Genomic DNA, 13,166 nt, shown 5'->3' with positions numbered 1-13,166 from the left:
GCTCTTCTGCTTGATTCCGAGCATGCGTGGAACTTTGTGCGTCAGAATTGTGTACACACAATCGGAATTTACGACAACGGATTTTGTTGTCCAGATCTCAAACTTTGTGTGACGGAAATTCCGATGGAAAATGTCCGATGGAGCCCACACATGGTCGACAACAAGCTCCCATCAAACATTTTCCGTCGGAAAATCCAACTGTGTGTACAGGGCATTATATAGTTTTCTCTGAAAACAGTATCCTGTTTTTTAAGAGTGACACTCAACCCTTATTCTAGTGACATTAGGTTCCAGTAAACCAAAACTTTATACAATACCTACAATTTCAAGCAATGTGATCAGGTTATGTACAGTATATACTGTATGTATTTATTTATCCTGGTCAAGTCATTTCTAATATTTTTCTTCTTTCAGTCTTTGTATCACATGGAAATGTACTATATTTCTTACAACAATTACTTTATGGTTCTGTAAGAATGGTGTTTAAAAATGTAAAAAAAACATTTCCTCAGAATACCCCTGTATTAGATAATAGATCTTTGGTGTTAGAATATTTAAAATTGCTTGATGTTTCACTGTGAAACTTCAGAAAGACCATGGGATTTATTTATCAATGTTTTCACCTAAGATTCACACATTTTCACTAAAAGTGTAACTCCACTTTTGAGAAAAAAACATTCCCCCGGGTAATCTATGTACATTGCAAGGATTATAACAACCTTTGTTGCAGATTCCTACCTTTTGTTATTCTGAAGAAATCCATGTGTTTTTGTGTGTCCCTCTGTTCTGAGTAGGTCTAATGGGAGTGGTTTCATAATTATCTGGCAGGTGCAGGGCTCTAATGAGGAAGTGTCAGGGCTGGGCTCAGCCCTTCCTTCTGAGCTGGCCGCTCAGCTGCCGGCTAATTGCCTGCTCCTATCTCTCCACAGTGACTCACCTGTTGATGATATCCTTCTCGTCTTTCCTGCCGTCCTGCCCAAATGATCTCTGCCTTCTCCTTGGTCACATCTCTAGAGACGCTCTCCCGTGTTCCTGTTAATAACTTGCTTGGCTGACATTCCTTCTGGCTCCAGAACCTGCTTGCTGTTCTACTACGCTCATCTCTAGCTCCCTGATGTTTTGGCTTGTCTGAGTATCTATTCCGGTTCCTGAACTCTGGCTATGTTTTGACTATGTTTACTCTGTTTACTTTTTTTATTATAAAACAAGTGAGATTTAACTGTACTTCTGTCTCACTCTGATTCATGGTTTCTGACAGGAACCTGCTAGGCCTGCATCCCTTTTGATGTGTTCCTATTGGAAATATCTCACCAAAAATGACATTTTTGTTGCAGGGGATGCCTGAAATCTGACTTGTATCTCAGGCAGACTTTTGGGAAAACTGGTGAGCCAATCACACAAGCAGGAAATTATGTTTCTGGGGAGTGGTCAGTACACAGTACACAGAACAACTCCATGTAGCCATATTGCATTGCATTTATAGAAAATTACAGAGGCTGCAGATTGAAAAGGAAAGGTAATTTTTTAATAACATCCTCCAATTGCAACATGACTTGTATCGCAATTGTGCACACTATATTATTTTTTCTTTATTTGCTATTTTTTTTCCCCACGAAAGTTTAGGATTCGATTAGACAAATATGTGAATCATGGATGAAACATACAATTAAACATTACATTCTACGTGTTATTATTTTTTATTTTATTATTACTTTTATTCTACTTTTTATATTTATCCCCCACCCTCTATTATTGCATACTTCTTTGTCTGCTTTACTATCCATCCTCTAACCCCCCCTCCCCTTACCCTACCTATGGGGGATACAAGTCTGCAGTGTATTTACTATTCTCTGGTTTCTATCACTTATTATTTTTATACCTATTATTTGTTTTTGCCCATTTGGTATAATAAACACCTGCAAGAATTATTGACCATAGGGAGGATTAAGGAATGGGAAAGGCAGGGTATAAACCGGTTGACCCAATTGTATGAGGGCAATACCTTAAAATCATTTGCAGAGTTGAGAAACGAGTATGGGATAGCAAAATAAATTATTCTATAGTTACTTACAGATCAGTCATGCTTTGGGTATCCAGTTTAGTAACCAATCATTAGAATGGAGCAAGATTCCTCTTCTCCAAAAAATAATGAAGGCAGATATCTCTAAAGGTCTTATATCAGAGGTGTATGTGCAAATAATGGGCAGAATCACTACTCAAGTAGGGTACTCTAATGCCCCGTACACACGGTCGGATTTTCCGAAGGAAAATGTGTGATAGGACCTTGTTGTTGGAAATTCCGACCGTGTGTAGGCTCCATCACACATTTTCCATCGGATTTTCCGACACACAAAGTTTGAGAGCAGGCTATAAAATTTTCCGACAACAAAATCCGTTGTCGGAAATTCCGATCGTGTGTACACAAATCCGATGGACAAAGTGCCACGCATGCTCAGAATAAATAAAGAGATGAAAGCTATTGGCCACTGCCCCGTTTATAGTCCTGACGTACGTGTTTTACGTCACCGCGTTCAGAATGATCGGATTTTCCGACAACTTTGTGTGACCGTGTGTATGCAAGACAAGTTTGAGCCAACATCCGTCAGAAAAAGTCCTAGGATTTTGTTGTCGGAATGTCCGAACAAAGTCCGACCGTGTGTACGGGGCATAAGAATAAAGAAAAATGGGAAGAGGATGTAGGAGCAATATCTATGGAGCAATGGAAGAGGATTTTAGAGTTTGGACCGTTGGTGACGGTTTTTCCCTCACAAAAAGTATCACATTTGTTTTTATTGCACATAGTTTATTATACCCCTAAGAAAATGTATATGACTGATTGGCCGTAGACCTGATGACAAGTGCCCTAGGTGTCGGGAGACGGGGGATCTTATACACATGATGTGGAGATGCCCAAAACTGTTCCAGAGATACTGAAGATACTGAAAACTGTTAGACAGAGATACTAAACATTATAAATGCAATGTTTAGGGTTACACTAGCATTAAAACCTAAAGTATGTGTTTTGGGACAGATAGAAGAAGACACAGTGTCAGTAGGTACCATAACAGCGATTGCGAGATGCCTATACCAGCAAGAAAATTAATTGCACAAAACTGGCAATCACGACCATAAATATGTTAATATGGAAGGAAAAAGTAACCTTTACTAGACATGGTAATTATAGCACGTATGTAAAGATGTGGAAACCCTGGCTGCAAAAGTTGGAATGCCCCCTGTGAGTGATGGATAAGGGAACTGAAGTTAATTATGAATTAAGGTTACACATCAGTAGTGGGTTTATTAGGATAAAGCTAGACACATGTTTAAATCTGATTGTACAATTGCTGTAAGTCTCCTTTGTATTTACCACCACACTGCACAATTCGATTGTAATGTTTGATTTTCTAGAAACAGTAAATTGTGCATTATGTTTTATCTCCTATTTTCAGAATCCAACAGTGCAAAGATGCTTAACAATTCAATGGTCCAACAAATTGACTATTTGTCCCAGTTTGTTGTAAATATTTCTTCATGTTTCTGTTTTGATCGATTTCTGCCCATCAACATGTCTGATACTTTTGAAGAAAAGGCTAAGGAATTGATTCAGAAGAATGATTTCCTAGCAGGTAACTAACTAGCTAACTAGTAAGGTAACTAATGTTTATTAACTAATTGGGTAACTAATGCTTATTAATTATTCTGTTCAGAAGAAAAATATAAATGTAAAAGGTGCACACTGCCTCCACATCAACTGAGAGCTACAGTATATGGTAGTACTTTGCAGGAAAAGCTTCTTCATTATCTCACAGAAGGTCTAAGGCTACTTTCAGACTGGGGCGTTGTGGGCGTCTGCGGTAAAGCGGCACTATATTTATACTGCTTTACCGTCGTTTTAGCAGCGCTAGTCGGCCCCTAGTGGGGTGGTTTTAACCCCCGCTAGTGGCTGAAAAAGGGTTAAAACCGCTGGCTTAGCAGCGCTGCCCCATTGTTTTCAATGGGGAGGGGCATATTAGGAATACTCTGCTCCTACAGCGCTGCAAAGATTCGGCTTGCAGAACTTTTTTGACCATCCTGCAAGTGCACCACTCCAGTGTGAAAGCCCTCACATGCTCTTAGATGATGCAGACTGCAAGGTCCACTTTATTGTATGCTTAAATTGTTACAGATATAAAATAATTTGACAACAACATGCGCTACAGTAACCTGACAAAAGTCTGTACTTGTATCCTATTATTTGCAATGTACTTTGACCCTTTTGAATTATGCAGTAAAATGTACAGGCAAATCACATGAATATTTCTAGCTGAACTGGGTGTGTCCTAACCGTGGAACATGTTGGGGTGCAGTTTTATTACTAACAATTGTTTTATTGAAAAGGATTGGTTAGCAGAGAACTAACTTTGGGGCCCACTAAAGCTGTTGTGGTAACAACACATGTCAATGCATGCTTAGTGTAGTGTGTTGGTAGTACCATTTTTTGTAAATGGCACTGCAAAGTAGAGGGCAATGCGTCAGCACTGCAAGTTTTTACAGTGCACAACCTGTGCATTATGCTGTGCTGTGTAAAAAAAAAAAGTGCATTCTTGGGAGTAGGGATGGGCAAACGGTTCAGGCCGCGCATACGTTTGGGCCGAACTTTGGTTGTTCAGGATGTTCGGCGAACACCGAACAATATGCAGTGTTTGGGGCAAATTTGAAAGTCGCCAGAACACCGTTAAAGTCTATGGGACACTAACATGAAAAATCAAAAGTGCTCATTTTAAAGGCTTATATGCAAGTTATTATCATAAAAAGTGTTTGGGGACCTGGGTCCTGCCCTAGGGGACATGTATCAATGCAAATTTTTTTTTTATAAAACGGAAATTTTTTCGGGAGCAGTGGTATTTTTAAATCTTAAAGAGAAACCATAAAAATGAAATATTCCTTTAAATATCTTGCCTGGGGGTGTCTATAGTATGCCTGTAAAGTGGCGCATTTTCCCGTGTTTAGAACAGTACCACAGCAAAATGACATTTCTAAAGGAAAAATTGTCATTTAAAACTGATCGCAACTGTAATGAATTGTCGGGTCTCGGCAATATAGATAAAACTCATTGAAAAAAAAGGGCATGGGTCTGATATGAATATTAAGGGGAACCCCGAACCAAAAATAAAAAAAAAATTGCTTGGGGGTCCCAAGATCCATACCAGACCCTTCAGGTCTGGTATGGATTTTAAGGGGAACCCTGTGCCAAAATTTAAAAAAATGGCGTAGGAGTCCCCCCAAAATCCATACCAGACCCTTATCTGAGAACGCAACCTGGCAGGCCACAGGAAAAGAGGGGGGATGAGAGAGCGACCCCCCTCCTGAACCGTACCAGGCCACGTGCCCTCAACAAGGTAAGGGTGCTTTGGGGTCCCCCCAAAACACTTTTTCCCCATGTTGATGGGGACAAGGGCCTCACGGTGCCCGGTGGTTGTGGGGGTATGCAGGCAGGGGGCTTATTGGAATCTGGAAGCCCCCTTTAACAAGGGGACCCCCAGATCCTGCTCCCCCATGTAAATTGGTAACGGGGTACATTGTACCCCTACCATTTCACAAAAAAAGTGTCAAAAATGGTAAAAAAAAAGACAAGAGACAGCTTGGGACAAGTCTTTTATTAAAAAATAAAAAAATGTCCATCAATGTAAAATTATGCTGCCTGACGGACCGAAAAAGAAAAAAAAAAGCCGCAACAGTTCCGCCTCCATGACGGAACTGAGACACCTACTGAGTGACGCTTCTTCTGGGTGACAGCTGTTATATATTTGAGGGCGGGGCCACCCGGTGACATAAACGGGTGACCCAGCCCCCTCTGACGCCATGGGGGCTTCCCCGTGGCTTCCCTGTGGTGCCAGAGGGGGGCTGGGTCACCTGTTTACGTTACCGGGTGGCCCCGCCCTCAGCTATATAACAGCTGTCACCCAGAAGAAGCGTGACTCAGCGGGAGCCTCCCATGGAGGCGGAACTGTTGTGGCTTTATTTCCTTTCTTTTTTCGGTCCATCAGGCGGCGTGAATTTACATCGCTGGACATTTTTATTTTTTAATATAGGACTTGTCCCAAGCTGTCTCTTGTCTTTTTTACCATTTTTGACACTTTTTTTGTGAAATGGTAGGGGTACAATGTAGAATAAAAATTCAAGTTGTGCTGATTAATGGTACGTGACCTGTATGATACCTTATAATAGTGACACGTAAACAAATTTATAAATAATAGGTGACCTGTGAAAACCATTTTCCAATAATGCAAAATGACGTAATTAATGAAAGAAATCACTATTAAATCTTAAACAGATAAAAAGCCAAAAAAGGCCATGTGTTGGAAGTGATACATTAATGAGTTCCTCCGCAGTGGCAAACAAACAAAACACCACAGGAAAAGTGAAGAGAAAAATAGGATAGTGCCTCCACCTTTGCACTCACTGCTGCTTACCAGCTGTAAATGATCTCCTGTTACGGGAGATCAGAAGCGCTTGTGGCTTGTTCCCCCGCTTCTGGTCTCTATGTTGTGCACCAACACTCCCAATGTCCTCCCAATGGATAGCCTCTTACACAGATGAATTTAATGGGTCCCCATGGAAAGACAATAGAGGCTTGCGTAGTGTAAATCCTTATTTAATCAGTTAACCACTTCAGCCCTTCAGTAATTTTTTTGTCTCAAGTTATTGAAAAATGACAAAAAAAAAAAATTTTTACAAAAATGTGTCACTAAATGATATATTGCTCACACATTCCATGGTTATATGTGGAATTGCACCCCAAAATACATTTTGCTGCTTCTCCTGAGTACGGGGATATCACATGTGTGGGATTTTTTGGGAGCCTAGCCGCGTACGGGGCCCTGAAAACCAATCACCGCCTTCAGGATTTCTAAGGGCGTAGATTTTTGATTTCACTCCTCACTACCTATCACAGTTTTGAAGGCCATAAAATGCCAAGATGGCACAACCCCCCCCCAAAATGACCCCATTTTGTAAAGTAGACACCCCAAGCCTTTTCATTTCTATAATTACCCTGTGGAAGGGACTGCATGAGTGACCTATCTGTTAGCGCAGAAGGTCTACTCAATGAGGTGAGCGGCCTCTACTCCTGGTGGTGGAACACAGTGGTGTTGATACACGAATGTCAAGTTTATCTTATCACTGCACCCTTTTTTACCATCTGAGAAATTTACTTTCTACTAGTGGACAAATATTCATCTTCTCGGATTAAGCTATCATTTGGGACTCTGCCTCATATGTTTTATATGTATTTGTTCTTTTAAGCGCTGCACTGCTTTATCTTGAGAGTTACTATTAAGGATTTTATATTGGCCTTCAGTGTTCAGCTGCTGGGTTTTCATTTTGGTTTTGTGCTGTCTGTTTTTCCTCTTAATATTTCATATTTTGCCACAAGTTGCAGGAAAATGACAAACTTTTTTTTTTTTTCACAAAGTTGTCACTAAATGATATATTGTTCAAACATGCCATGGGCATATGTGAGTTACACTCCAAAATACATTCTACTGCTTCTCCTGAGTACGGAGATACCACATGTGTGGAATTTTTTGGGAGCCTAGCCACGTATGGGGCCCCGAAAACCAAGCACCACCTTCAGGATTTCTAAGGGCGTAAATTTTTTATTTCACTCCTCACTACCTATCACAGTTTTGAAGGCCATAAAATGCCAAGATAGCACAAACCCCCCCCAAATGACCCCATTTTGGAAAGTAGACACCCCAAGCTATTTTCTGAGAGGCATGGTGAGTATTTTGCAGCTCTCATTTGTTTTTGAAAATGAAGAAAGAAAAGAAAAATGTTTTTTTTTTCTTTTTTCAAATTTCAAAACTTCGTGACAAAAAGCGAAATCTGTAAAATACTCACCATACCTCTCAGCAAATAGCTTGGGGTGTCTACCTTCCAAATGGGGTCATTTGAGGGGGGGGTTGTGCCATCTGGGCATTCCATGGCCTCCGAAACTGTGATAGGCAGTGAGGAGTGAAATCAAAAATTTACACCCTTAGAAAGCCTGAAGGCGGTGATTGGATTTTGGGGTCCCGTACGCATCTAGGCTCCCAAAAAGTCTCACACATGTGGTATCCCCGTACTCAGGAGAAGCAACAGAATGTATTTTGGGGTGCAATTTCACTTATGCCCATGGCATGTTTGAGCAATATATCATTAAGTGACAACTTTGTGCAAAAAAAAAAAAAATTGTCTTTTCCGCAACTTGTGTCAAAATATAAAATATTCCATGGACTCAACATGCCTCTCATAAAATAGCTTGGGGTGTCTACTTTCCAAAATGGGGTCATTTGGGGGGGGTTAAACTGTCCTGGCATTTTATGCACAACATTTAGAAGCTTATGTCACACATCACCCACTCTTCTAACCACTTGAAGACAAAGCCCTTTCTGACACTTTTTGTTTACATGAAAAATTTTTTTTCTTTTTTTTAATTACTTTGAACCCCCAAACATTATATATATTTTATTAAAGCAAAGGACCTACAGATTATAATGGTGGGTGTTTAATTTTTTTTTTCACACAGTATTTGCGCGGCGATTTTTCAAACGCATTTTTTTGGAAAAAAACACACTTTTTTAATTTTAAACAACCTTGAGGGTTGCTAAGCCTTGTGCTTTTGACACCATGCAAATTTGACATACTTATTTTTTATGTGATCACTCTTTGCACCCACCTGGCAGGTGGATTGTTTTAAGTCTTGGCTTTTTAATAAATTTTCCTTAATAAATTTTCCTATTGGATTCATGCACTATGGAGAGCCCCTTTATTTCTTTTCATTTTTTTCTCATGCTTTGATACGCCATGCTCTGGAGCCTGTCTATTCCATCCAGCTGACAACTTTATTCGATGTCAAGCACGCTTGCTTGCTGGAGGTCCTAACAAGTGCCATCTACTTCTCATTGTTTTGGATGAAGTCATTGAGCTACACCTTCATCACCTCCCTCTACCAAACGCTTGCCGAATTGAATGATCCCAACGCCTGATTGACCCACCACTGTATAGTGAGTGTGTCCACCCTTTCTGGTAAGCGTACCCAATTCTACAGCTTCCCACCTGCATGTTGGTATATATCACAGGAAGAAGCCCGCTTTGCCACATCTTTTGGGTTGAAAAGGCATCACTTTCACAATTTTTTATTTCTATGGGACTATATTGCACCCACTCAGGAATATTCTTCTATCACAGACAGTTTTTTGTTGTTTTTCCTTCACGGATATTGTAAACAATATCTCTTGTTTGTGAACACATTGGCAGTATTGCTATATGATTCACAACATCATTCATTAGATTTATAAGTTGTCACTAGTTCCACATTCATCCCTGTGGGATGTTTTGGATTTTTTACACTTTACATACTAGCGCTGCATTTATATATTTTTGTTATCACCTTGGTATACAGTTCACTAGACTGTTGATGCTGGCTGCTAAATTATTGTTTCTGGTTTCTTAAACACTAGTAGCGCGACTTTGTTTAAATTTATACATTTTTAAAAGCTTTAAATGCCTTTACAGGTTACCACTTTAGATTTACGGAGGAGGTTTACTGCTAAAATTACTGCCCTCGATCTGACCTTTGCGGTGATACCTCACATGCATTGTGCAATTGCTGTTTACATATGGCACTATACCGACACTTGCGTTCACCTTTGCGCGAGAGCAGGGGGGGACAGGGGTGTTTTTTTTTTTTTTTATTATTATTTATTTTGCTGTTTTATTATTTTTTTATTATTATTTATCTATTATTTTATTTTTAAACTGTTCCTTTCATTTATTTTTTATCATTTTTATTGTTATCTCAGGGAATGTAAATATCCCCTATGATAGCAATAGGTAGTGACAGGTACTCTTTTTTGAAAAAAATTGGGTCTATTAGACCCTAGATCTCTCCTTTACCCTCAAAGCATCTGACCACACCAAGATCGGTGTGATAAAATGCTTTCCCAATTGCACTGTTTATATCAGGCGAAATCTAAGTCATGAAATGCACCTAGCTTCCAGTTTCTTAGGCTATAGAGATGATTGGAGCCATTCTGGTCTCTGATCAGCTCTATGGTCAGCTGGCAGAACCACAGGCTGCATTCTCAGGTTCCCTGTTGGGACAGAAGAGTCAGAGAAAACCATGGAAGATGGTGGGGGGGAACATTCCCTCCCACTGCTTGTAAAAGCAGTCTAGAGGCTAATTAGCCTCTAGGATTGCTTTTACATGATAGCCGACCGCTGGCTGAAAAGAACGATACCAAGATGATACCAAAACCCGCAGGCAAAATTCTGGTATAACCACTCAAAGCCCAGCAAAATGCCAGTACGTTGCTGGTCCTTGTTGGGCATTTATTGTAATTTTTTTTTCATGCAGCCTGTGGGCTGCATGAAAAAAAGAGATTGATCAGTGGGTATGCCCACCATTAGAATACCTCCCTTCATCCACCCACTTCTAATGACGGGCATACAGGCACCGTTTTGTTTTTAACTGTGGTGGTAAAATCACTTCCTACAGCGCTGGAATAACGGCTTTATGTATCATGGGAGCAAACGCTGTTGCTGTCAAAATAAATAAATCCGCGCTGCAGCTGAATGGCATACCTGCTAAGCAAATGATGGCTAACATTAAAACAAAGTAACATTACAGTATAACAGTAATGCCCCGTACACACAATAGGACATTGATCGGACATTCCGACAACAAAATCCATGGATTTTTTCCGACGGATGTTGGCTCAAACTTGTTTTGCGCACACACGGTCGCACAAAGAATTTCCGATCGCCAAGAACGCGGTGACGTACACCACATACGACGAGACTAGAAAAGGCCAGTTCAGAACCAAGCGCGGCACCCTTTGGGCTCCTTTTGCTAATCTCGTGTTAGTAAAAGTTTGGTGAGAGACGATTCGGGCTTTTTCAGACTCGTGGTTTTCAGATCGTTTTCTGCTGTTCAGTTTGTGCTTGTGGGTTTGTATCTGCTCTTCAGTGCGTGCAGTCAGTTCGTATTGTACTATTCAGTGTGATCTTGTTCGCTCGTTACTGTTTTTCAGGTCGCTCTTCACAGGCCTTGCTGTTCTTCAGTGCGTTCTGTTACTTCGTTCTGAGCAGCCGACCGTTTTCTAGCCATGTTGCGTATAAGTAGTCCTCGTTGAGTTCGTGCTGTGTGGGGGCTTGGTGTTGGGGTCCTGACCTTGACACAAGTCCAGTCCATGAACAGGGTGGGGAGGAGTTCATGGACCAAGAATTGGTTGCTTCAGCATGACCAGTTCTGTCATATGCCTTTGCTCCATGAGATCCGTGAGAATAATCCTGATGATTTCAGGAACTTTCTCCGGATGACGGACCCCGTATTTCACCGTTTGTTGGCTTTGCTGACCCCTTATATTAGCAGGCAGGATACCTGCATGAGGCAAGCCATCACTCCGGAGCAGAGGCTAGTCGCCACCCTGCGGTACTTGGCGATGGGGAGAAGCCTGCAGGACTTGAAGTTCTCGACAGGCATCTCCCCCCAGGCTCTGGGGATCATTATCCCAGAGACCTGTTCTGCCATCATCCAGGTCCTGCAGAAGGAGTATATTAAGGTAAGATTTGTATTGTATTTATTGTTTGATAATGTATTGTATTTCTTTCCTCATTCCCTAATGACCATGATTGTAATATTCTGTGAATGTCCCCTTTGTTCTCATGCATGCTGTATTTTTCTGTAATTATTTTGTTTGTCCTTCATACATATTTGCCTTCACTTACCTCCCCAGCATGGTCTCCTGGCCCTATATTCACCTCATGTAGTCACTTAACAATGTATTTTATCAGCTCCATAGTAGTGCTTTACCCCAAACACCCCCTAAACTATATTTAAATGTGATTTGTGCTTTAAATTCAGGCAGAGTGCCAGAGGCTTTTTTTGGGGGTCCCCAAATCATTTTTAACCCTCCCTCCCCCCAACTGCTAAGTCAGCTGATAACAATTCTCTATCTATCCTCAATCATCTATCTGCTGACTTTGCCAAACCCATACACACTATACCCATCTCTTTTGTGGTCAGATGTATGGATGAATTCCCCAAAGCATGTAGTGCAAGGGCCTGCCTGAATACTTTCAAATGGTACTGTTTAAAGTTTCTGTATACTATTATTATCTTGATAGGTAATAGCAGAATGTCCAAATGTGCTCAAATGTGCACAATGTGTATTTATATCTTTGTATTATGACACTTCTTACCTGTCCAGTGGGCTGCCAATAGGGTAACTAAGGATGGGCTGTTCAAAGTAATACCCATTATTTAGGCATTCATCTCTCAATGAAGTGGAAAGGGTTACCTGTCCAAGAGTTCCCCCCCCTATAATGTTAGAAATGGCCCATGAGAGGGGGGAGAGGGGGAATCTGATAGGTGTACCTTATACTTTGGTCTTTAAAAACTTCCTCAAATAAATGTTATCTTGATGTTGGCCAAGAATGTTTGTGTCTAATCTGCTTTCCCTGTTTATGTGCAAAATGACTAAATTTTTTTTGTTTGACTCCACAGTTTCCTTCCACGCCACAGGAATGGCAGACTGTGGCCTCCTACTTTACCCAGCGGTGGGACTTTCCTAACTGCGGAGGGGCAATTGATGGGAAACACGTCCACATCGTCCCACCACCCAACTTGGGGTGATACCATTATAATTATAAGGGGTTCAATAGTATAGTGATGTTGGCGGTGGTGTCGGCTACTTATGAGTTCCTGTATGTGGACATGGGGAAGAATGGCCGGATGTCCGATGGTGGAGTCATTGCCCAGACGGAGTTCTACAGGCATCTCCAGAATGGCAGCTTGGACTTGCCACTTCCAGAAGACAATGTGGAAGGACTCCCATTCATCTTCATTGCAGATGAAGCGTTTGCACTGGGGGACCATCTTATGCGGCCATTCCTGATGAGGACCCTCACCCCAGACCAGAGGGTTTTTAATTTCCGCCTATTTATTACACCCATACTCATGGCGGAGTACAAACTGAATCATATCATCCTGGCGTGCTGTGTTCTACACAACTTTTTACGGAAACATTCTGCCAACTATGCTGACTCAGTTGGGCCTGAGACTGGAATTCAAAATGAACCAACCCTGATGGTGCTTGAAAGTGGTCATCCTGGCTTGCCCCCCTGAGTGCCCGTGATGTCCG

At 41.2% G+C, this 13,166-nt stretch overlaps 1 protein-coding gene across 1 annotated transcript in view; it reads left to right on the top strand.

Moving 5' to 3' along the window:
• The first annotated feature begins 3,456 nt into the window (after window positions 1-3,456).
• Window positions 3,457-13,166, top strand: part of LOC141144685 (ATP-binding cassette sub-family A member 13-like) — a 178,730-nt gene continuing 169,020 nt past the window's right edge. The window contains exon 1 of the mRNA XM_073630620.1: window positions 3,457-3,626. Coding sequence (XP_073486721.1) covers window positions 3,467-3,626 — 160 coding nt within the window. The 5' untranslated portion in view covers window positions 3,457-3,466. The remainder of the gene's footprint in view (window positions 3,627-13,166) is intronic.

The sequence above is a fragment of the Aquarana catesbeiana genome, linkage group LG05 (assembly GCF_042186555.1).
Source record: "Aquarana catesbeiana isolate 2022-GZ linkage group LG05, ASM4218655v1, whole genome shotgun sequence".
Taxonomy (NCBI): domain Eukaryota; kingdom Metazoa; phylum Chordata; class Amphibia; order Anura; family Ranidae; genus Aquarana; species Aquarana catesbeiana.
This window is presented reverse-complemented; position numbering and strand designations above follow the sequence as displayed.